This window comes from Pocillopora verrucosa, chromosome 1, assembly GCF_036669915.1.
Source record: "Pocillopora verrucosa isolate sample1 chromosome 1, ASM3666991v2, whole genome shotgun sequence".
NCBI lineage: Eukaryota > Metazoa > Cnidaria > Anthozoa > Scleractinia > Pocilloporidae > Pocillopora > Pocillopora verrucosa.
This window is the reverse complement of record NC_089312.1, coordinates 27,850,279-27,870,299: the sequence shown is the minus strand read 5'-3', so window position 1 is coordinate 27,870,299 and position 20,021 is coordinate 27,850,279. Positions and strand designations below refer to the sequence as shown.

Sequence of the window (20,021 nt, the reverse complement as noted above, 5' to 3'; positions counted from 1 at the left end):
TCAATTTAAGGTGAAACCTACAGCTTTTAGAGGCACTTAAAGGTCACTAAATGATGAATTTTAACAAAACTTGAAATTTAAGAGGACCTGAAAGTACAACTAAAGATGAATTACAACAAAACCTGCAACTTTAAGTAGTACTTAAAGGGAAACAAAAGATTAAAGAAACCTTTAAGTTGCCTTTACAAGTAGAAGTTTTGGCAATTAAAGACGAGTTTACGAGAATTAGGAGGATTCTTAAAGTCAATTAAATGGTTATTTAGGTTTACTTTCATGTGATCCTAAAGTGTTCACGAAATGGTTCATAAGGAGACTTTAATTGACTTCTGAAAGTTCAATTAAAGATTCATTTCAGAACTTTCGTATGTCACCTAAAGATGCCTTAAATACTTCTAATGTTAACCTTTAAGTTACCTTTAAGGAAACTTAATTTAGTCATTTCATCCTGTGTAGATACGTGACCAATGGGTATAAATTTTGAGACTAAGTGACGCTGATCAATCAAGAATTTAGCCCTGGAACACAAAACATGGTAGTTGCAAATTTTGCCAAAGTCACGAATAAAGTGCGCCATATTGATTTAACTGGTCATAAAATCTGTGATCTTAACTACTCGATTTTCAGTCATCAGACAATTGCATTGCATTAAGATAGTCTCAACGGGGTCGGCCCCAACTGGAAAACCTTTTCAGTTAACCTTGCGTTAGACCAGAAAAAAAAATAACCACGTAGCTCCTTAAATTATCTTTTATCAACGTCTTTGGTAGCGTCAAATATTAATAACAAATACACGAGCAGTTTCTTTTTCCCCAATAAATTGTGTATATTCCTTTATTCGCCTATTTACACTGGTGTAGAAATACTTGACTTCCGTTCGAATACGCTTCTATAACGTGCAAAAACCATAAGCTGTTTTCTTTAAATTTTTAAATAAATTCATAAACATTTATGGCTTTTACCGCCGGATTTTCTCAATCCACTCCATTTATAATTTGATCTGTTAATCTTCCTGTTGCCCCCCCTATAACTGAAAGTTGAACTTTTCCTTTTCAAAATTTTAACATTGCATCGTTCTATAAAAAAAACTTAGCTGTCTCAACTCCCTTTACATCATCAAAAAGTTCAATAGCTTTTCAAATGTTTGACATCCTACGGGCTTATGCGGCAGGTTTGCTTGTTGAGTCACATCATAAGGTAGAGTTCCCAACTTTTTTCCCTTTTTGCTTTTGTTTTGGTTTGTTTATTCTCTGACGCGTACACCACTCATCCCATAGACTCCACTGAGCATGTCAGCCCTGAAAGTAACAGATACCCGGCACACTCCCACGCGATAAGGCGTCAGTTTGAAAGTTGCTTGAGCCTCTTTTCCTTCTGGCACAATTGCACTGAAATAAAAGAAAAAAAAACTGAATAGTTTTACTTTTAACTTTAACAATTCTCTTTTAATTTCTATAGAGAGTTTAAGATATTCGATTAAAATCAACCTTGGGTTCAAATTATCCCAAGAAAAACACCTAGAAAAAGACACCTAGGCCAGCGAATGATGGCTTTTGCAAAGCAACGGGGCAAGTAAAGTCGGCTAAAGAGTGTCTTTAAAACGTTCTACTTTAATGGCAATGGATCGGAAGAAGCATGCTCCAACCACAGTGACAGAGCAATTGCGTCGAATTCAAGGTCTGGAAGGTTTTTATCATGGTAAATTCGTCAAAGAGGATGGTAATATGCTTCACCTCGCTACAGGCTCAAACGTGTCGAGTAGTACAAATTGTCTTTCGTACGGCTGTGAACTTCACGGAGAATACTTACGAATTAGGAATTTCTTTAGATTTTGGGTTGGCACCCGATGTCTCAATGTACCATTTTCCTCCACTGATTCTGACTGGCAAAGGATTTACAAAGGAAACCTTGACCTCAAAGTCTTGGCCTACCCTGGCCTCGCCCCGAGTGATCTGAAAGGATATCAAAATAAGATAATCTTGAAATTACATTAACTATTCAAAATTAATAACCCTGGGGGTAAAACCGTGAATACAACTAAGCCGTTCTCTGTGATTTAGTACCGAACTGATAGATGTGGAAGCCACCTGATTTATATATTTAAATGAAACAGACAAAATTACTGCACTGCCTCGCAACACTCGTCGATTAGAAATTGTACCAGTTAAAGCACTTTTTAAGGCCGCAAACTGAAATTCCCTTTATATCTTGCTCTTATTTTTTCCATACTTGTCCGCAATATGATTGGCCAAACATATTAATAACAACGTCATGCGCACATGTATACAGTAATAGGTATGCAACGAGTCGATCACAGATCGCTTCGAATCCATCCTATTTTACAATATGTAAGGGTGCTTAACTCGATCCAAGCTTGCATATAGAAAAAGGTCATACAGATTGACGGGCTGTACAAGTGTGAGTGGAGAAGTCTCCATGTTTACCACCGTTAGTGTCTCACCCAAGGACGTCCCCGCAAATTTAGGAAGCTTTTTAAATACTTTTCAGTGCACCTAATATCCCGGTCACTGCCAAAAAAAATTGGGTTCGGTTCAAGTCATTTGGGAGTTAACATACCTCCATGTTTATGTGCGGTTTCTGGAAATCAATCGTGTCATACGAAGCGAATCTCTGCTCACTCTCTTTCACTGTCGCTTTGACATAGATCTTTAAACCTCCATCGGCTTTACATTTGTCAAGATACAGAGCCGCAGGAATATCCACGACAAAGCTCCTCTCTACAACAGAGTGAATGACCGGTAAAGTGATTAGGAGACAGAAACTTTTGTCTCAGCAAGGAATTCAAGTACAAAGATATATTCGCCACTTACCTTCCCACGGGTCTAAAGTGATCTCAAAGTCTTCCTCTTTCAAATCTTCACAAGAAATTCCTGTGTAGAATCCAATCATGGCAGTGATCTTTCCCCCAACTGTGCGACTTTTGTAAGTGGTGTTTTTCATCTTCAGTGACACACTTACATCCTTTCCTATGGGCACATCATCCGGCATTTCGAATGAGAACTTGACGTCCTCCGTGGGTAGTCCGTAAATAGCTTGATCCTTGCGGCTGCTGTACTTGTATGCCATTTCCACAGCTCTGCGCTCCTGGACGGAACCTAAATTACGTTTGAAATGGTAAATGAGGTAGAACAATGACTTATCAATAAATTGTTCTTTTCAAGTAAACGGCAGAATAATGAGTCATTCCTGTTACAAATGGGCACGTCAAAATTAGGTGACGGCAACTTAGCGCTAAAGAGTTCGGGGGAAAACAGCACCAATAGGTTGCCTACCTAATAATTTGATGAAATGCTACCTAGTTTTTTTTTACAGTCGAACGTTCTCTTGTTCTATTGCCTCATCTCGCAAATTCTCCATTCGTTAATTGGGTAACGAAGTAATGACATCAGTGAATCTCCTGCTAGCTATTTCATTTTACTCTCTTCCAATCGAGAAACCCTTAATTACAAAAAATAAACCTTAGGAAATGATGTGCGCATACTGATTACAGAAACCAAACCACGTTATGCGAATCTCTGAGCCCCTAGAATGTATTTTGGCAAAATGTCAGCCGGACCCACCATGAAAAATGATTGAGTGCCCGAGAAAATCCTCCGAAGCTAATAAATCAGACTTTACTCCCATTTTTTTAAATAATACCTGGGCCAAGTCGTCATCGTTATCATCAAATTTAAAAATGTTACTTCAGCCGCTAAAAACCATACCAAAACAGGCTCATTCCCTCTTGGCCATATATGACATATGTTTAGAGAACTTTACCTTCAGGATGTTTATATTGGTGAGTGACATCATCCCTATCATCACTACCAACAGCTTTGGTACTTATCATCTTTCCAATGCACTTCTTGTCTATTCTTATCACTTTCATGGATCCATTCTCTCCAACTTCCCAAAACACGCGGTCACCATTTACCTCAGCGAACACGAAGGAAGAGTCGAAGGGTAAATAGACTTCACCTTGTTTGATGGCCTTCACTGAGGCAGGGCCACACCGAAACACTCCTAAACGTAAATTGGTTAAGAAACATTAAAAATTATGCCTGTGACTAAAACGTAGTTACATGGACTTTATGCTTCCCATCATTTAGCTTTTTGTCCCGCGTTTCCCTCTAAAAAATAGTAGGTTGATCAAAGAGCCCCGAAATGTAATTTTCCTGAGCCACTCAATTGTGTAATAAATGTTCCCGGTAATTTTCGTCTATAGTGAAGAGAGCGTATATTTTAACGGCTTTGCATCAAGCCCTGTACAAAAAGCCACGTTTCTTTTCCCAGTTTGAAAAATGAATTGATCATATTGATCTTCTATTCCACATTCCACTATTGTTTATGGTATCAGAATTCTACCGAACCGAAAGAAACCCGATATTAGGAAAAAAGACATTTTAGCTTTTCCTGAATTCTAAGATTAAATGAAGCTTCTCACCTTCACTTGTCTCTTGGGGTGTGGCATCGTGCGCCTGCCATCCATCATGACCATCTGGTAAATCAGGTCGCTTGAACCATGATTCGTTCCACACATGGAAATTCCTGTTAACAAACAGATTACGCGTCGTAATTTACAATCGCATTTCTTCCATTTATATGGGCTAATGTACCCTTCCAAAGAAACAAATATCTTGGGTTGTTTATCAGTATGATCTGGGACGTAATATACAAGACAAAGGGGTGGCAGCTTTTAATATTATCAGTAGTTTTAATTCATATAACTCTCGACTATATTCGACCATATTCGTAAAACGAGATAGTTGCTTGAAAAAAAGTTGGACGCTACTGCAATGGGTTTAGTGCAAGAGTTGGTGGTATGAAAACACTCTTCTGCACTCAATAATTTAACATTTATAATGATTCAACATTTATAGTGAGGTGTAAACCACGCTTTTCTGCACTACTGAACTTTTCTCCGAACCGATATGGAATATTTTACAGTATATCCTCTCACCAAACAGAATCGTCCATATCCTTTAGTGGCTTCCCTTTCTCGTCAAAATGGAAGTCGACAGTCATGCTGGCATCTGAGTCATGCGCCGAGGCGAAGTTTGTTACTGATCGCGTTGGTATGCCTATCGCCCTCAACACTGGCAAAACAATAGTAAGGACACTTAGAAATTCTAAATATGCATTATGCATTTACAAGCAAACACTCGGAACCCATCTCCCAACAAGTCTAGAGAAGAAGATGGAGATTGTTCGTCGATGCGATTCTGCCACTATTAGCCCTACCCAGAGTCGCCCATCGTTGGAGTCCTGGACTCCATACACATTCTTCTTAAGAATTTCCAAAGCTTTACAATCGTTCGCCTCCTCAACCAACCATTAATAGCAATTATAATCTGAACACTTTTTACAAATGAGCATGTCATACTGAAAATTAATTAAATCGAGTTTCTTTACGATGGTACACCATCATCCACAGCTGACTGAATGCAGTCTTTGAGTCGTTAATAAAGAAAATACACGATAGTTTTGGAATTCTGCCGCATGCAGATAACGCTGGCAAAGTTGGAGCCTTGAAAACATACAGCATAGGAAAACAGCACGTATGTTTTTCCCACACGGTACGAGGAGCATTGCAATATGATGAGATAACTGCCTGTTATGTGGAAAAGAGCACGTACATGTTGTAACGAGCCCTGAAAAGACCCAGCACTGAGCAAACTTGACAACAATCTTCTTCTGCCAAAATTTTTCCAGAATGGCGACACTGCCGGACCATGCTGTTGGAGCAGTCGTGTCTTTGGGATAGTCGTTGTCCCAGCGACCGAAAAGAACACCACCATCTTGATCATTGAAGTTTGCCTACAGATTTGGACCAATGAAATTCATTACTTTTTAAAAAATACATAAACTGGACTTCCTTGGAAATTCAGGTAAAAGTCACCTCATCAATTGACTCACTCTTACCATGGCAGAGATACAGCGGGTGACCCTGACAGGATTTGCACGCGCAGCTGTTCCGAGCTGTCCTCGTTCTAGAAGCCACAAACACGTGTTCAATGATACATCCTCAAACTGAAAAACCAAGGAAATGAAAACGTCTAAGTACTTACTTATTTCCCAGACTTATTTCCCATCCGGAGAAGTAACAATTTTGTAATTCGTTTCTCACTTAAAGAAGTAAGACATGCTTTTAGTCTTTGTACGATAAAAACTAATTGTACTAATTCTTACAGTACGCACTTAATTCACTGACCTGGCCAAAGTTCCATGGCATCCCTCGGTTCCTCTTGGCGGTTCCCATCCATATGAGCCCACTGTCATTCAGCACGTATTCCTCGCGTGAGGTTTGTTGGTCCAGATACACTGTGTCATCTTGTAAGCGGGATGAAGACATAACAAGGGTTTTCATTTAATGCGCACATGATCCAAATCATAATTGAACTCAGTCATGGCCACTAAATGAGAACAGACTTTGGCCTAATCAATCAGGGAATGAGATATATATGGATATCTAAGAAGCAAGTCCCTAACAAACGCGAACGGCGAAATTCAGATTTGATTTTGCTCCTCAGCGAAAAATAGAAAAACACCTATTAACCACAAAATGCAAACGTCTTCGTTTTTGTGCGCAAACAGCTGAAGGTACACAGCAAAGTTCAGTTCCTGGCAATTTTCGTTAGCGCAGAGATGGCTCTAAATCCCTCGAAAATTGAAAAGTTGCATGAAACGTTTTTACTGTGGAACCCGTGTAAAGCTATTATCAAGGAGCTACACAAATTTTTTTCGCATATAGAGTGTATAAGGTTAAATTATGATTGACAGTATTATGTTTTTTTTTATTTCATTCAAGGTTAAGGAAAGAGATGCAATTTTACCTGAGGAACTCTTAAAAATGCGAATTCTGAAGCGACTGCGTATTTATATATTTATAAATCTATTTACATATTTTCATCAGATTATCTGAAGTTTTCTTTATTTTTCAACAATTTAGGAAGAAAAAAAACTATCGAATATTCAACACAACAATATGTTTCAAGTACTCACCTTTACACCATGGGTTAAACAGCATAATGATTTCTTCCGGATACTGGTAACGAAAATCTGTTTCTTTTTCTACACCCGGTACACTGGTCTTGGTTTCCACATAAAAGTGGCATCTACCCACGACGGCGTCCGCTGGCGACGTTATTTGAAGGCGCACACTTTCTTGATTGGTCTGCATAATCTTTGCTGACCATGCGCCGTACACATAATCTCTGGTCAGACTCACTGGCACCCTGATAATGGTTCCTTTACTTTCTTGTGGTCGATATCCTAAAGGATTAATGGAAGTTTCTGAGTAAAAAGACCAAAAAGAATTTATTCCGACAATAAATGGTTGATTTGAAGAGTGGAATGTGGAATGTGGTCAATTTTTATTTTTATTTGTTGCAGGTCTGCAGGATTAGTTGAGCTTTTCGGGTACCTATGGAACAAAGTAGTGTGCTACTGTTCCTTTTTTTTCTTCTTGTTTTCTTTAATTTCATTTTGTTTTTCATTTTGACTGTGCAGTCAGTACTAGTCTCTCTTTGTCCATTCTGAGGCTCACCAGTGATTGATGTCACTTGATCCAATAATTTAAATTACAGCTCCCCTCTCTTACAGTTGGTGTGCTATGATTAGATCATCCGCGCTGACGAAGGGCTAACGCTTGAAAACATCAGTTTTAGAAAGTCTTTAAGGTGGCCAATTTACATTCTCAACTCAACTGATAAAACCAAATTTTTATTTTATACTCCCCCACCGATGCAGCGCCACAAATTCTTCAGAAACTTACCCCTTTTATTTATACATTTAGATCAGTTTGATTAGTTTTCCACATCGACCACGCAAAGACCTTCAAGTAATAAACTGAGATCCCATTACCACGAGATTTTCTGAAACTGAATTTGTTCTCAGTATTCAGCTTTATTGACGTTTCACTGTGTGGAAGAAATATTTCGTATCTGTTAAACTTACCGACTGCAAATTGTAAGGTCACTGTGTCTTTTGAGGCATCATAAGGCCTGTTGAATATCACAGTGACGTCAAAATCCTGGCCTCTCCTCACAATCAAGTTTGTGTGTTCGTACTTGTCAGTGTAGTGATTGCTTCGATTCTCGTCCTTGTGCAGGTCAATATTCTTTGTTGTCAGTTGCTCAGCTGAAAAGATACATTTTAGAAGTTAATTAAAAGTCTGGAGGGGCACTTCCTCGTAACAGACTAAGATGGGGTTGCATTTTCACTGCTGGACTTGACTATGATGGGGCTGCACTTTCACGACTGGACTGACTATAATGGGGCTGCATTTTCACCACTGGACTGACTTTAATGGGGCTGCATTTTCACCACTGGACTGACTATAATGGGGCTGCATTTTCACCACTGGACTGACTATAATGGGGCTGCATTTTCACCACTGGACTAACTATAATGGGGCTGCATTTTCACCACTGGACTGACTATAATGGGGCTGCATTTTCACCACTGGACTGACTATAATGGAGCTGCATTTTCACCACTGGACTGACTTTAATGGGGCTGCATTTTCACCACTGGACTGACTATAATGGGGCTGCATTTTCACCACTGGACTGACTATAATGGGGCTACATTTTCACCACTGGACTAACTATAATGGGGCTGCATTTTCACCACTGGACTGACTATAATGGGGCTGCATTTTCACCACTGGACTGACTATAATGGGGCTGCATTTTCACCACTGGACTGACTATAATGGAGCTGCATTTTCACCACTGGACTGACTATAATGGAGCTGCATTTTCACCACTGGACTGACTATAATGGGGCTGCATTTTCACCACTGGACTGACTATAATGGGGCTGCATTTTCACCACTGGACTGACTATAATTGGGCTGCATTTTCACCACTGGACTGACTATAATGGGGCTGCATTTTCACCACTGGACTGACTATAATGGGGCTGCATTTTCACCACTGGACTGACTATAATGGGGCTGCATTTTCACCACTGGACTGACTATACTGGGGTTACATTTCCACCACTTGAAAAACTATAATGGGGTTGCATTTTCGCCACTGGACACGTAAATGTATATTCCTTACTGCCCTAAACGGTTATTTAGTAAAGAGTTGTTATATGATAGTTTATATCAGTTGATGATCGTTCCGACAGGTTGTTTAGTGCACCTTAAAAACGTTTGGATTCATCCTCCAAAGAGAGAAATTACCTGGGGTTTGAATAAAAACACAGACATATGTGTTTTGAATGACAATCTGGGTTTTACCCGCATCTATGAATATTTTGGCACAGTGAAAAATAAACAAACAAATTAAATGAAACTATTTTTATCCGTACCATGTTTTTGATGATTTGATGTCGTCAGGGCCTTGTTGTTGTTGCGAAATTCTCTATCGGAGATCACTATTGCACGACCGCTGACTCCTTCGCCTAGCCTACCACATCGAACTCGTTCGGCCTCGTCTCTGAAAATTGCCATGAGTAGAGGTTAATCATGTATGTCGTATGTGCGACTGGCTCACACCCTTTGTTCCCAAATTAAACAATGGTATCTCTTTCCAATCTGGTTGTTAAGATATGCTACTTAAGTTATCCCTTTCCAACATGTCCTTAGGGCGGGACGGTTTTTTTTTGTTTTGTTTAGAAACAGTTTGCTCTTGAGCAAATATTATCAATTTTAAGTATTTATTGGGACTTGAGACGTTGCGCATGAGAAGTTAGCGTCTTGTACGACATTATTTCCTCGGCTAGAGGTCGTCATAATAATTTGCAGGTATAACCAGCCAACATTATTGTGATTGCGAAAATTATGTGCATCATAGACTGAGCCTGCAATTTACAAGCGCAAGTTACAACATAACATACTGTCGATTGTTCATTCGTACATTTTTTTTTCACAAAAATAGTCCGAACTCGTCCAGTGATTTTACGAAGCTCAAGAATGAAAATATGTAACTCGCCGAAGGAGCCACTCGATTTGCATCCTTTTGTAGTTCCGAGGGTCGTAAGACTGTCGATTGTTAAGTTTGTTTATTCTATAACGAGAGAAAGAGCTGTACGAGTGCTTCGACGGACTTCAAAAGGATTTCATTAACAGAACATGTTTACTAGGTTTGCATTATTCTAAGGAATTTGAAGTATTCTTAAAAAGTTTCAAATCGTTTCAGCCAAAAGCTTAAATTTGACTTCTGGCACCGATGAACAGGTATAAAACTATCCGACAATTGCCTATCCATAAATGCGCAGAGCTAATAATAATTATTTTAAGTCCATGAAGAGCCCAAACACAGTTGTTTTGTCATGGAGACCGATCGACGGTCTCAAAACACCACTCCATAAAATAATCACAATTTCATTCAAATTGACATCGGTGTGAAGTCACAATCCTAATTTTAGAAAAGGAATATTTTAAAATGGGTGAAAAATGCATTCCGGCCAAACCGGAAGCTTATGAAGGAAGAGTTATAATGATGAGTTGAAATTCAGTATGAGGAAAAAAAGTCCAAATCACACCTACTGTCTTGTGCTGGAGATCCTTGATCACTCTTCGTATGAAAATAAACTGTGGTGGAAAATCGAACGCATGGTTTTAGGAAGACCAAACCTATCTGTGAAGTGTAGAGTATCTCGTAATCATCCTCATTCAATTTCTCCGTTTTTTTCCTTAGTTTTTTGAGATGTTCCCCTCTCGATGGCTCTTCAAAGTCCTCCTCTGAATTTTGTGACCTTGAATACCCTGTTTGTCGGTACAGATTTTTGCGTTGGACGAGAGCGAAGGTTGTCATCGTTCTCGTAATAACGAATTTGTTCTTATAATAATCGGATGAAATTGTTCACGTCTCGTTTTGTTCATCAAAATACCGATATGTTTATGTTTCTGTTTCCTTCACGGGAGGTTGTCATTTTATAATATAATTCTTTCCCAGCAGCAATTTTTAATGCACAGCTGGTCTTCTTAAAATGTTTTTATGAGGAGTTGTTTCTATCGGCTGTCTCACTCGGTAGATCAATTGCGTACTTTAATACCATCTTTTAATTTCATGCAGCAATAAGTACGTAGTTCAAAGTAGGTGCCATACATTTACAATGTTTACGTTTATTCGAATTGATTCAGAATCAGTTTTTTTACTGATATAAAATCAATTTTAACTTCTTATTTCAGCTCTGGGGAAACATTTATTTAGCCAGACACTCCATACAGCGCTCCGTTTAGACATTGCGGGTTGTTTACACCCAGACTGCGTGACTATCTGTTGCAACGAAGATTGGCGGTTTTATGGTACCCGTAATGCGGCCGAAGTTGTTTCTTACAGTTAAAGTTAAATCTCTGGAGGGGGGATGTTTCGTTTGCTTTAATAGGCGACATCAAACACTTTCACTGACTTGAACGTCTGTCAAACGAAAAAACCTTTATACTTCGAACATTTGTGATACGATTTTTTAACAAAAAGCCTGATGTTTTTTCTTTAACTACCTCTGAAGTTTTTCTGAACACAACGGGCTTCACGGTGAAATATTTTGAAGTGATTGCAGATTGGAGTGATCGCCTAGGGCCGGACTTGTTCCTTCCGATTTTCTATCCCGAGAGACAGTTAAATTCACCTAGAGATTGTTATTACTTGCTGGAGTTCACACAATAAACTAATTTTTTTAGCTAAATACTAATCTAAGTATTTCATTTTCTCTCGACGTGATTTTTTTCATTCTCACCTCTTATATTTTTTTTTCTGTTGAATCGACCAATTAGTCTAAAAGTATCTTAAATTCTTGGTCCTGTACCAAAAGGAACTTAGATGATTCAGGTTGAGGAAAATTTTAGTAAATTTTTGAGCTAGAAAGATACTCCTATATCTAAAGGCATCATACTGTCGAAGCTTCCTCTATGTTCGGCTATTGACTTTTTCCTGACTTGTATTGACTAACCTGGCATTTCCATCAGCTGATGATACATTTCGAGCGCCAGTTAAAGTTGTAGAGCTGACTACTCGGGTTGAACTCGTGACTGGTTGGCTAGAACTCGTGATTGGTCGGCTTGAACTGGTGACTGGTCGGGTATAGCTTGTGATTGGTCGACTAGGACTCGTAATTGGTCGGCTTGAACTCGTTTCTGGTTGGCTAGAACTCATGACTGGTTGGTCATAACAAGGGATTGGTCGGCTAGAAGTCGTAATTGGTCGGCTTGAACTCGTCGGGTAAGATGAATGATAACTGGCAGACCTGCTTTCCGTTGGCCTTGTATTGACATATGTCCGTGCCGGTACAGTATAAGACGACGTCCTTGCATGGTGAAATCAAATCAGAAAATCAAACTATTTTAAAGGCAGTTTTTTCTTCAAAATAACTTTGTCCTTTGACGACTGGAATACCGATCACCAAACTTACTTTAATCTGAGATTGTAAAGGGCATAGCTATGGAGGGCATTCTGATATTAAGGAATGGCGGATTGTGATATCTAAGCCTCTGCATGTACGATTTTTTTAGGGAAGAAAGTCCCAGACCTACATATAAATGTTTTAGCCCCACCCCACCCCACCCCTTTTTCCTTCCTTTAAAATTTAAAAGCTATGTGCTTCCCGATTGACTTGCTTATTTTGGGGAAGTCGTAGTCTTTAAGGTTATCACAACTGTTCATAAAACTAAGGAAAGGAGCTAGGAATAAATGAAAGTAATTTAATGCAAACTATTTCTTTTCAGGAAAGTACACGAGACTAAGTCGTCATTAGTTTTAGTTTTGCATCTGATTGGATTAGAGGACATTTAGGCTCGATATCTCACTCTATCCAATCCGGGCAGGAAGAGGACGCATGCGTGAAACGTAGCGTCTATATGTCTGCGCAAATGCAAACGTTGAACAGGGGTTAAAAAAACAAACCACCCAATTCCATGATTCGCACATAGCTGAAATCAAGCGTTTACCTTGGTTCTCTTGTGGGCTGGTTAGCCTCAGATACCCTCTCTGATGCATAACTTGCAATAGTTCTGAAAAAGAAATTAATGGCTCTGCGTTTGTCGTTCAACAAATTCTCCACTGAGAATCGACTAATTTTTCAAAAAAACTGAAACGTGCTCGAGGTCCATGATTTTACGTAATCGAAACAAGTTCTTACCTCGGAGTTCCGCGGGCAGAAAAAGTATCGCGGACACTTGTTGACCCGGTGCCAGCAGGTGTGCTGAAATGCGCTGAACCGCCGCTTGTAGCAGTGGAATTCACCGTGAATGGCTTGAGAGAATAACTAGAGGTGTATATGGGCTGAGTTTTCAGTCTTACTGATGATTCTGTAGGCTGGCTGGAAACACTTGCTCTCACTGAACCATAAGATCCAGCAGGTCTGAAATAAGAAAGTAACGACCTCTCATTGTCTTTCAACAAGTTGTCTGCCGAAAATTGACTGGTCGGGCAAACAACTGTTGACAAACAGGAAGGAACTTCGTCTCTTTGTGACTTCGGAAAGGGAGCGCGGGATCATTACCCGAACAGCGGCGGCGATCGAGTCTAAAATTAACTCATGAACACAATAGCTTAATCCGTTGAAATTAGGAGTAGTTTAAATCTTTCGAAAGTCAGATTACATGGCCGCTGGTATATACTTTAGTCCCGCAAAAATGGTATATGGCTGATTAGTGCTTCTAAAAGGAGCTTTCCTAATCTTAATAATGGGAGACATGTTTCCCTAACAGAACTCAACCAAATCTGTTCTAGATAAAATTACCTAACAGTACTTGTGACTGGGCGAGTAGAACTCCCAGTGTAGGTGGCTGCACTTGGTTGAGAAGTGTTACTCAAAGAATAAACGACTGGTTTTCCTGAGACGTCTGCTGACCTGATAGAGTCATAAGTCCTTCCTGACCCGGAGTACCATCTGATGTAACAGTGATAATAAAAAACACAGATTTATTTGAGGACAATCTGAACCACATATTTCTCATAAAAAATTTTTCATAGACCTGGTATAATGAATTTCATTTACTACGCATTCAAAAGCCAGCGTGTTACATCCATTCGTGCATTAATTTCATAAGTTTACCGATTTTGTATTTTGTTTTGCCCTCAGAGATGGATGGAATTTTCTATGTTAATGTTAATCGATGAGGATTTATTACTTAACTCGATATTGCCAAAGAAAGAGCAGATAATCCGCTTTGATTTAAATATAGGTTCCACTTTGTTCTTCATCCATACAAACTAATACCAATCCAAATATTGTTTGTCCCTTTGAAAGAGAGAAAGAGCTACCCACAATTCCCTGGCGTTGCATCGACGGGTCAAAAGGTAATGTGTAAACACACACACACAACCCAAAATTCCTCCATTCGCTCTGAAGAGGGGCTAACGCTCGAAATGCCAGCTTAGAAACTCTTTAGGGTGGCCGATTTGCATAATCAACTCAGGTGATAAATCCAAATTATCTTGTATTGGTTCATCCGCTCTGCAAGTACAGCATTTTGTTTTCTAATCCAAATGGGAAATAATTTTCTTTGAGCACTTATCGCTCTTTCAATAAATTCGTATTCACAAAGTATTCTCTCTCAGAGTATCAGTTTTTTGTTTAATTTCTGTTTCATTTTTCGGTATTCCCACTTCCCCAATTTTCCAAGACGTTCTATTCATCCTGTTATAGATCAGATAATATTATTCCTCAGTAATATTGTTCTTCTATTGATTTTTATATCTGAGGCGTGCTTCTGGTCCAACATCAAGCGAATTTATTATATTCGACATTGTCTTGTAATCACACTCATTAGTATTAAAGAAATTGAAGTCTTTTTATATGTCGCTTTCGAATTGTTTTCTTTTGCTTGTCCTGAATTTCTAAATTAAGTTATCTTAAAAAGCTTAGCATGTGGGTTCTCAGTCAGAACTAGTTTAACACGTGGGTTGATTCGAGAAGTTGTTACAGTGGATCATTTTCATATGTTTCTTAGTTTCACTCTTAAAGGCGAAATTCTGAATACTGTTGTTTTATTCTCGGCGATTTTCTTGTGTTAGTCATTGGTCAGGGTATCTAGTGAGTTTGGTTTTACCCTCTCACTCAAAGATTGACAAAAATAAAATTTTTTTTCCAATATCGCGGATAAATTTTCAAGGAGAAAGGCGCTGAGAAGAAAAAAAAGCATCATATCACTTTCTTTCCCAGATGATATCGTAAGTTAGTTTTTGGAGTTACTTTTTTCAGGCAACATAAATGAATCACCGCAGGCTCCAAATAAATTCAAACTGATGTACTTGAAGCTGGTCCTAAATGGAAATATTTCACTGCATAAGGTAACTGCACTTACCTCGAGGGGTCTGCATCCCGATTAACTGAAGATAGTTCACCACTCGATCGGTTGGCGCCTGTTGTAATGTAGCTCGCTGACGGCGATCTTGAGCCGGTCAGACTTGCAGTGGCGGAGGTGCCCGGTTGAATTGAGGAAGAACTTGGTTTATAGGAGTACACCGAAGATGTCGAGGAAACTGGTTTTGCGGAATAATCATTTGATCGGCCTGAACCAGCTGTGTAGCCAGCAGTTCTGCTGTTGTGGTAAGCACCACTAGAGCGATACATCACCACTAAGTTAAAAAATCTGATCGCGTCGATACCTCAAACGTGTGTCTCTGTGGCAGTAACACAGCAATCCTCTTCAAAGATAACTCTTAGTATTTCAAGTACGGTGAAATTGATATCATAGTGTAAAGAATTAGAACCAATCACCTTGAAGAAGTTGTTTATCAAAGGATAATGATCGCATACTTTAAGGAACTCCCTTACGTGAGGTTATTCAAGAGTTGGAAAGGATTAACGAGTCAATCCTCCCTAATCCCCCTTTCGATATGTCTTAACGCTGAGAATGCGAGTAGATGATAGCCACGACAGAATATAGGCCATGAACGTGAATAGCGTCGTGCGTTGTTGAGCCTAAACTTCCACCTGGCCTCTTTTGTATTTTATGGTCAAGGTTTTTGTTTGGGTCACGCAGCAATTTAGCCTTACCTTGCCTAAAAAAGTTAACTGGCTTTAATTAAACTTAACTCAGAAATAGCTATTAAATTTAACCATAACAATCCTAATTGTTCATGAGAGAGAGAGAGAGAGAGAGAGAGAGAGAGAGAGGTGAAAACGATAAAAAATCCTAAAACCTAGAGAGAAGCTTTTGTGTTTTTATTTCTTTTGTCACTTGCTATTCTGACAGAATATAAACTATTGAGATGACAAATTCTCAAAAATTTTTTAGATTGAGTCTCCATGATTAGAAACACTTCATAAAAATAAAGCCTGATATCTAATTCTCTGATTCAGTTTTTTCCTTTCACTTTAAAGAAAATGTGGCACACGGTTGAAGAACTTATGTGATATGTAGTGAAGGCGTTGCTTACGTTTTTGCACAAAATTAATTCAGACAAGAGGTTGTATTGATGGTTAATAATTAATTATTTCACGTGCAATTCAAATATTTGCATACATGTTCAGTTTTGAGTTTTGGAAAATGGACTGTGTCCACTTTGTTTCAGTAGAAGAATTTCTTCTGTCTTTCCTTAGTGAAAATAAAAATCGAATGTCAATCAAAGCGAAGAAAATATTATTATAAACGCTGCTTCCATCAGATAAATGTAATAATTCTGCATCAATTTTATTGTAAGTACTTTCTTAACTGCCAAACATTCTATGACTTCTAAAGTGGCGTACGCATTAGGTTTCCTTTTTTTTTATTACTATGAGCCTATACGTTGTATTTTTGCAGTTAATCTCAGTCACAGCAGTTATTGTGCTCAAGCTACTTTCTGTTCAACTTATGGACTAATCTCGTATCCAGATCCTAGCGCGCAACCAAAATGTAGTGAGTCATAACTACTGCTTGGCCGTGGAAGGTATGGTTACAAGACTACTCATTGACTTCAACAATTGTGTTAATCATATTGGACATCAGAACACCCAGTTCAACGACAAAACGAAAACTTTCAATCGCAGATGCTGCTCGGAGCTTTGATAAATGCATCTTACATGTAATCGGTATGTTTGACCTTCGAAGAACTGTGGGGAGGGGAGTGAGGAGTCAAGTGTACCCCTGTAGCCACCTAGACGAGGGAATACTCCAAAGAAATGCTCGACTCTTCCGAATATGACAATAATAGTATTAGTAGTGATAATTATAGTGATAATAGTTATGATAATGATAGCGGCTTCATAAAAACAAATATATAATCAAAATCCATCAAACTGTTCTAAACAAACTAATGTCTCATATTTCATCTCTGACAATCATTTTATTTGAAAAAAAGATTTGATGTGACGTATGATGCCTTTGTCCGGTAAATTCATCCACATTTCAGACATTCTCAGGCTGCTACATCAAATACTTTTCAACTGATTTACTGCAACAGAAAGGCTCGTATTCGTAATTTTGATGGGGTAAGAGATAACTAGCTTACGTGTAGCCGTACCCTCCCCCGCAAGGTGAAACGTTTTACCTTGAGGAGGGGAGGGTACGGCTACACGTAGGCTATGAGATACCTTTTGTCACTTTACTAGGTCCTTTTGTAAAGGAGTCTTACAGCTCTTCCTGTCTGAAAAATTATGGTAACTGAAGGCTTTGGTATCAGGCAGTACAGTTTATAAAGGAACTCTTGGCTTCAGTCCACAGTAAACCAAAGTTAAGCGGCTTTATTTGCTCAGCGATACGCGTCAAATCCATAAACAATCAAGCACCACAAAGAATATAGCATGACCGCAACGCTTGGGGCAAATGTCATGAAAAATCCAATGGATCTTTTAAGAGGATGTATAGAGTAGCCTACGAAAAACAGAACTCGAGAGACAACGAACAGGATCACCAGGAGAGGTACCCAGTGCATACTTTCCTCAGACAAATAAGTGGACAAAACAGTGAGACCAAAAGAATGGAGTAAGAACTGTTCAACGGTGTTCTGAAGAAAATTCGAACGCATTTTTATGTACTTCTCGCCGCTTTGGTCAAGTGGGTCAATAGCAGATGTTGCAAATCGCACGTTTCCAACCAAAATGACTCCAGCCCAGACGGGGAGAAGAGACACGATCAGCCAGCGAAGGGTGAACACAACTCTGTCAAATAAGGTTGGTAGGTGCGGTTTAGGGAACGGGAAAAACACTCCCGTAAAGAAAAAGCAAGCCAACAGAAAACCGCCACAGAATATGTGGGTTAATACCATTTTCTGACTCTGCGTGTACTTTCTTTTATGCTCTGCATCGGTCGCCATTTTGTCGTGAAGCGCAGATAAGGTCGGGAGTTACTACATCACGGGCGACGAGCGGGGATAGAAAAAACGACCCAATTACGAGTGGTCAGCGGTGAAACAACTTTCATGCTTTATATATAGACAGATCATTTGTAGTATCAGGAAACAATCGTGTTGTAAAGCCGAAGTGTAAACAGTTTACTTCGCTAAATAAAATGTTAAGCAATTCAAAAGTGTTGATTGTACATATATCTTTTACTGCTTTAATAAACAATGAAGGCATCGGTGGCATCCGAAAGGTACCAAGAAGAATTAAATGTACGTTTTGTAGTTGCAGAAAACAATCGTGTTGTAAAGCCGAAATGTTACCAAGTTACACTTCGCTACTTAAAAAGTTAAGCAATTTTCCTCAAGCTTTAACTGGAACAATACTTTTAATGCTCTATTAACCAACGGAGGCATCGGGAAAGGCATTGGTGACACCGGGAAAGGCATCAAGAAGAATGATATTCACGTTATGTAACTTGTTGTGTGACGAAAAAAAAGTATCTTGACTTGTTCAAAGCATTAATCACAGTTGGCTTCCTTTTCACTTGAATTTTGTATCCACAGCCTAAGATGAGAAATTTAAAATTTCTATCAGCTGAAGTTCTTTTACTGCGTATTATATCTATTCAATCACCCCCAATTCACGTGGAAAAAAGGCAAGTAGGAAAACACTGAGCTTCGAGAAACAGCCATGTTAAGGCTAATGTATTTACCATTCCTTAAATATTTACAATCAAGACCACTCGTTCGGGAGACCTTTTCTCAAAAGATCCACACGTGCAAATAATGCTGTTTTCCGTTCGAAATGTTTTTCTTCCTATTCAATTGAACAACTGACTTAGCGTTTAAGCCGAGAAAAAAAATCACAAAGGTTGAATTCTGGGATGTTGTCCACCGTTGGCTCCATCAAGTTACGATTCTGCACCATTGACGCTCGTGAAAATCTATCTTAATTGACTACCAAGGACTGTATTTCTTATCTTGCAAATTAAGGTCTGTACATGACATTAAGTTCATCATCTGGTTCGTTGTTATAGTCAGCTTTAAAATTTAAACTCTACTTGTGCTGACAAGAAGCCACCCTAAGGGCAGGTGAAAGTTCCTGCCAAATTTGATTGACATTTTTGACAACCGGAAATCATGATACTTTTTTTTCGTCACGCACGTCACGCAGCTAGCTACAAACCATATATATAATTATTCTTGGTGCCTTTCCAAATGCCACTGACTCCCTCTCCGAAGTCTCCATTGTTTATTAAAGCAGTAAACGATATGAGTTCAATCAACACTTTTGAAAAATTGCTTAAACTGTGAAGTAAACTGTTAACATTTCGGCTTTACAACACGATTGTCTCTAGAACAACAAATTATATGTCTCTATATGAAGTATAAAAGCTGTTTCACCGCTGACCGCTCATATTTGGGTCGTTTTTTCTATCCCCGCTCGTCGCCCGTGATGTAGTAACTCCCGATAAGGTCAGCATTAGATTCCATCCACCAAAACCACCTTGGTCGAGAGGGACTGAGATGGAATGATGGACAACTCATGACTTGTTATACTAAATGAAAATTACGAAGTTACGACAACATGCCGACTTATCCCGATGATCTAAGTGTACTATTTGTTTGGGAAATTGCGTCAAAACTTTTTACTCAAGAAATGGTAAGTATTAATTTATTGTTCGATTGTAGTATTGTAAAACATTTTACGCAATTTTATGCAGATATTTCACGTATTTAAAAGGTGCCCAGATGTTACGTAGTTTTGGTGGATGTCATTAGGGAACATCCACCAAAACT

At 38.9% G+C, this 20,021-nt stretch overlaps 2 protein-coding genes across 2 annotated transcripts; both read right to left on the bottom strand.

Annotated features, from left to right (window-relative positions):
- Positions 1-456: 456 nt before the first annotated feature.
- Positions 457-15,628, bottom strand: LOC131790031 (coagulation factor XIII A chain). The gene is made up of 18 exons (XM_059107213.2): positions 15,260-15,628; positions 13,693-13,842; positions 13,090-13,311; positions 12,899-12,961; positions 11,905-12,258; positions 9,319-9,446; positions 7,954-8,136; positions 7,000-7,269; positions 6,209-6,327; positions 5,920-6,027; positions 5,634-5,814; positions 4,958-5,093; positions 4,442-4,545; positions 3,778-4,020; positions 2,829-3,113; positions 2,575-2,735; positions 1,807-1,949; positions 457-1,385 (listed from the first exon to the last, which is right to left on the bottom strand). The coding sequence occupies exons 1-18, from the start codon at positions 15,526-15,528 to the stop codon at positions 1,241-1,243; spliced, it is 3,264 nt and encodes a 1,087-aa protein (XP_058963196.2). The 5' UTR covers positions 15,529-15,628; the 3' UTR covers positions 457-1,240.
- A 1,577-nt stretch (positions 15,629-17,205) lies between these two features.
- Positions 17,206-18,210, bottom strand: LOC131790030 (transmembrane protein 79-like). The gene has a single exon (XM_059107212.2). It carries the CDS (start codon positions 18,192-18,194, stop codon positions 17,631-17,633), a length of 564 nt encoding a protein of 187 aa, XP_058963195.2. The 5' UTR covers positions 18,195-18,210; the 3' UTR covers positions 17,206-17,630.
- Positions 18,211-20,021: the final 1,811 nt, after the last annotated feature.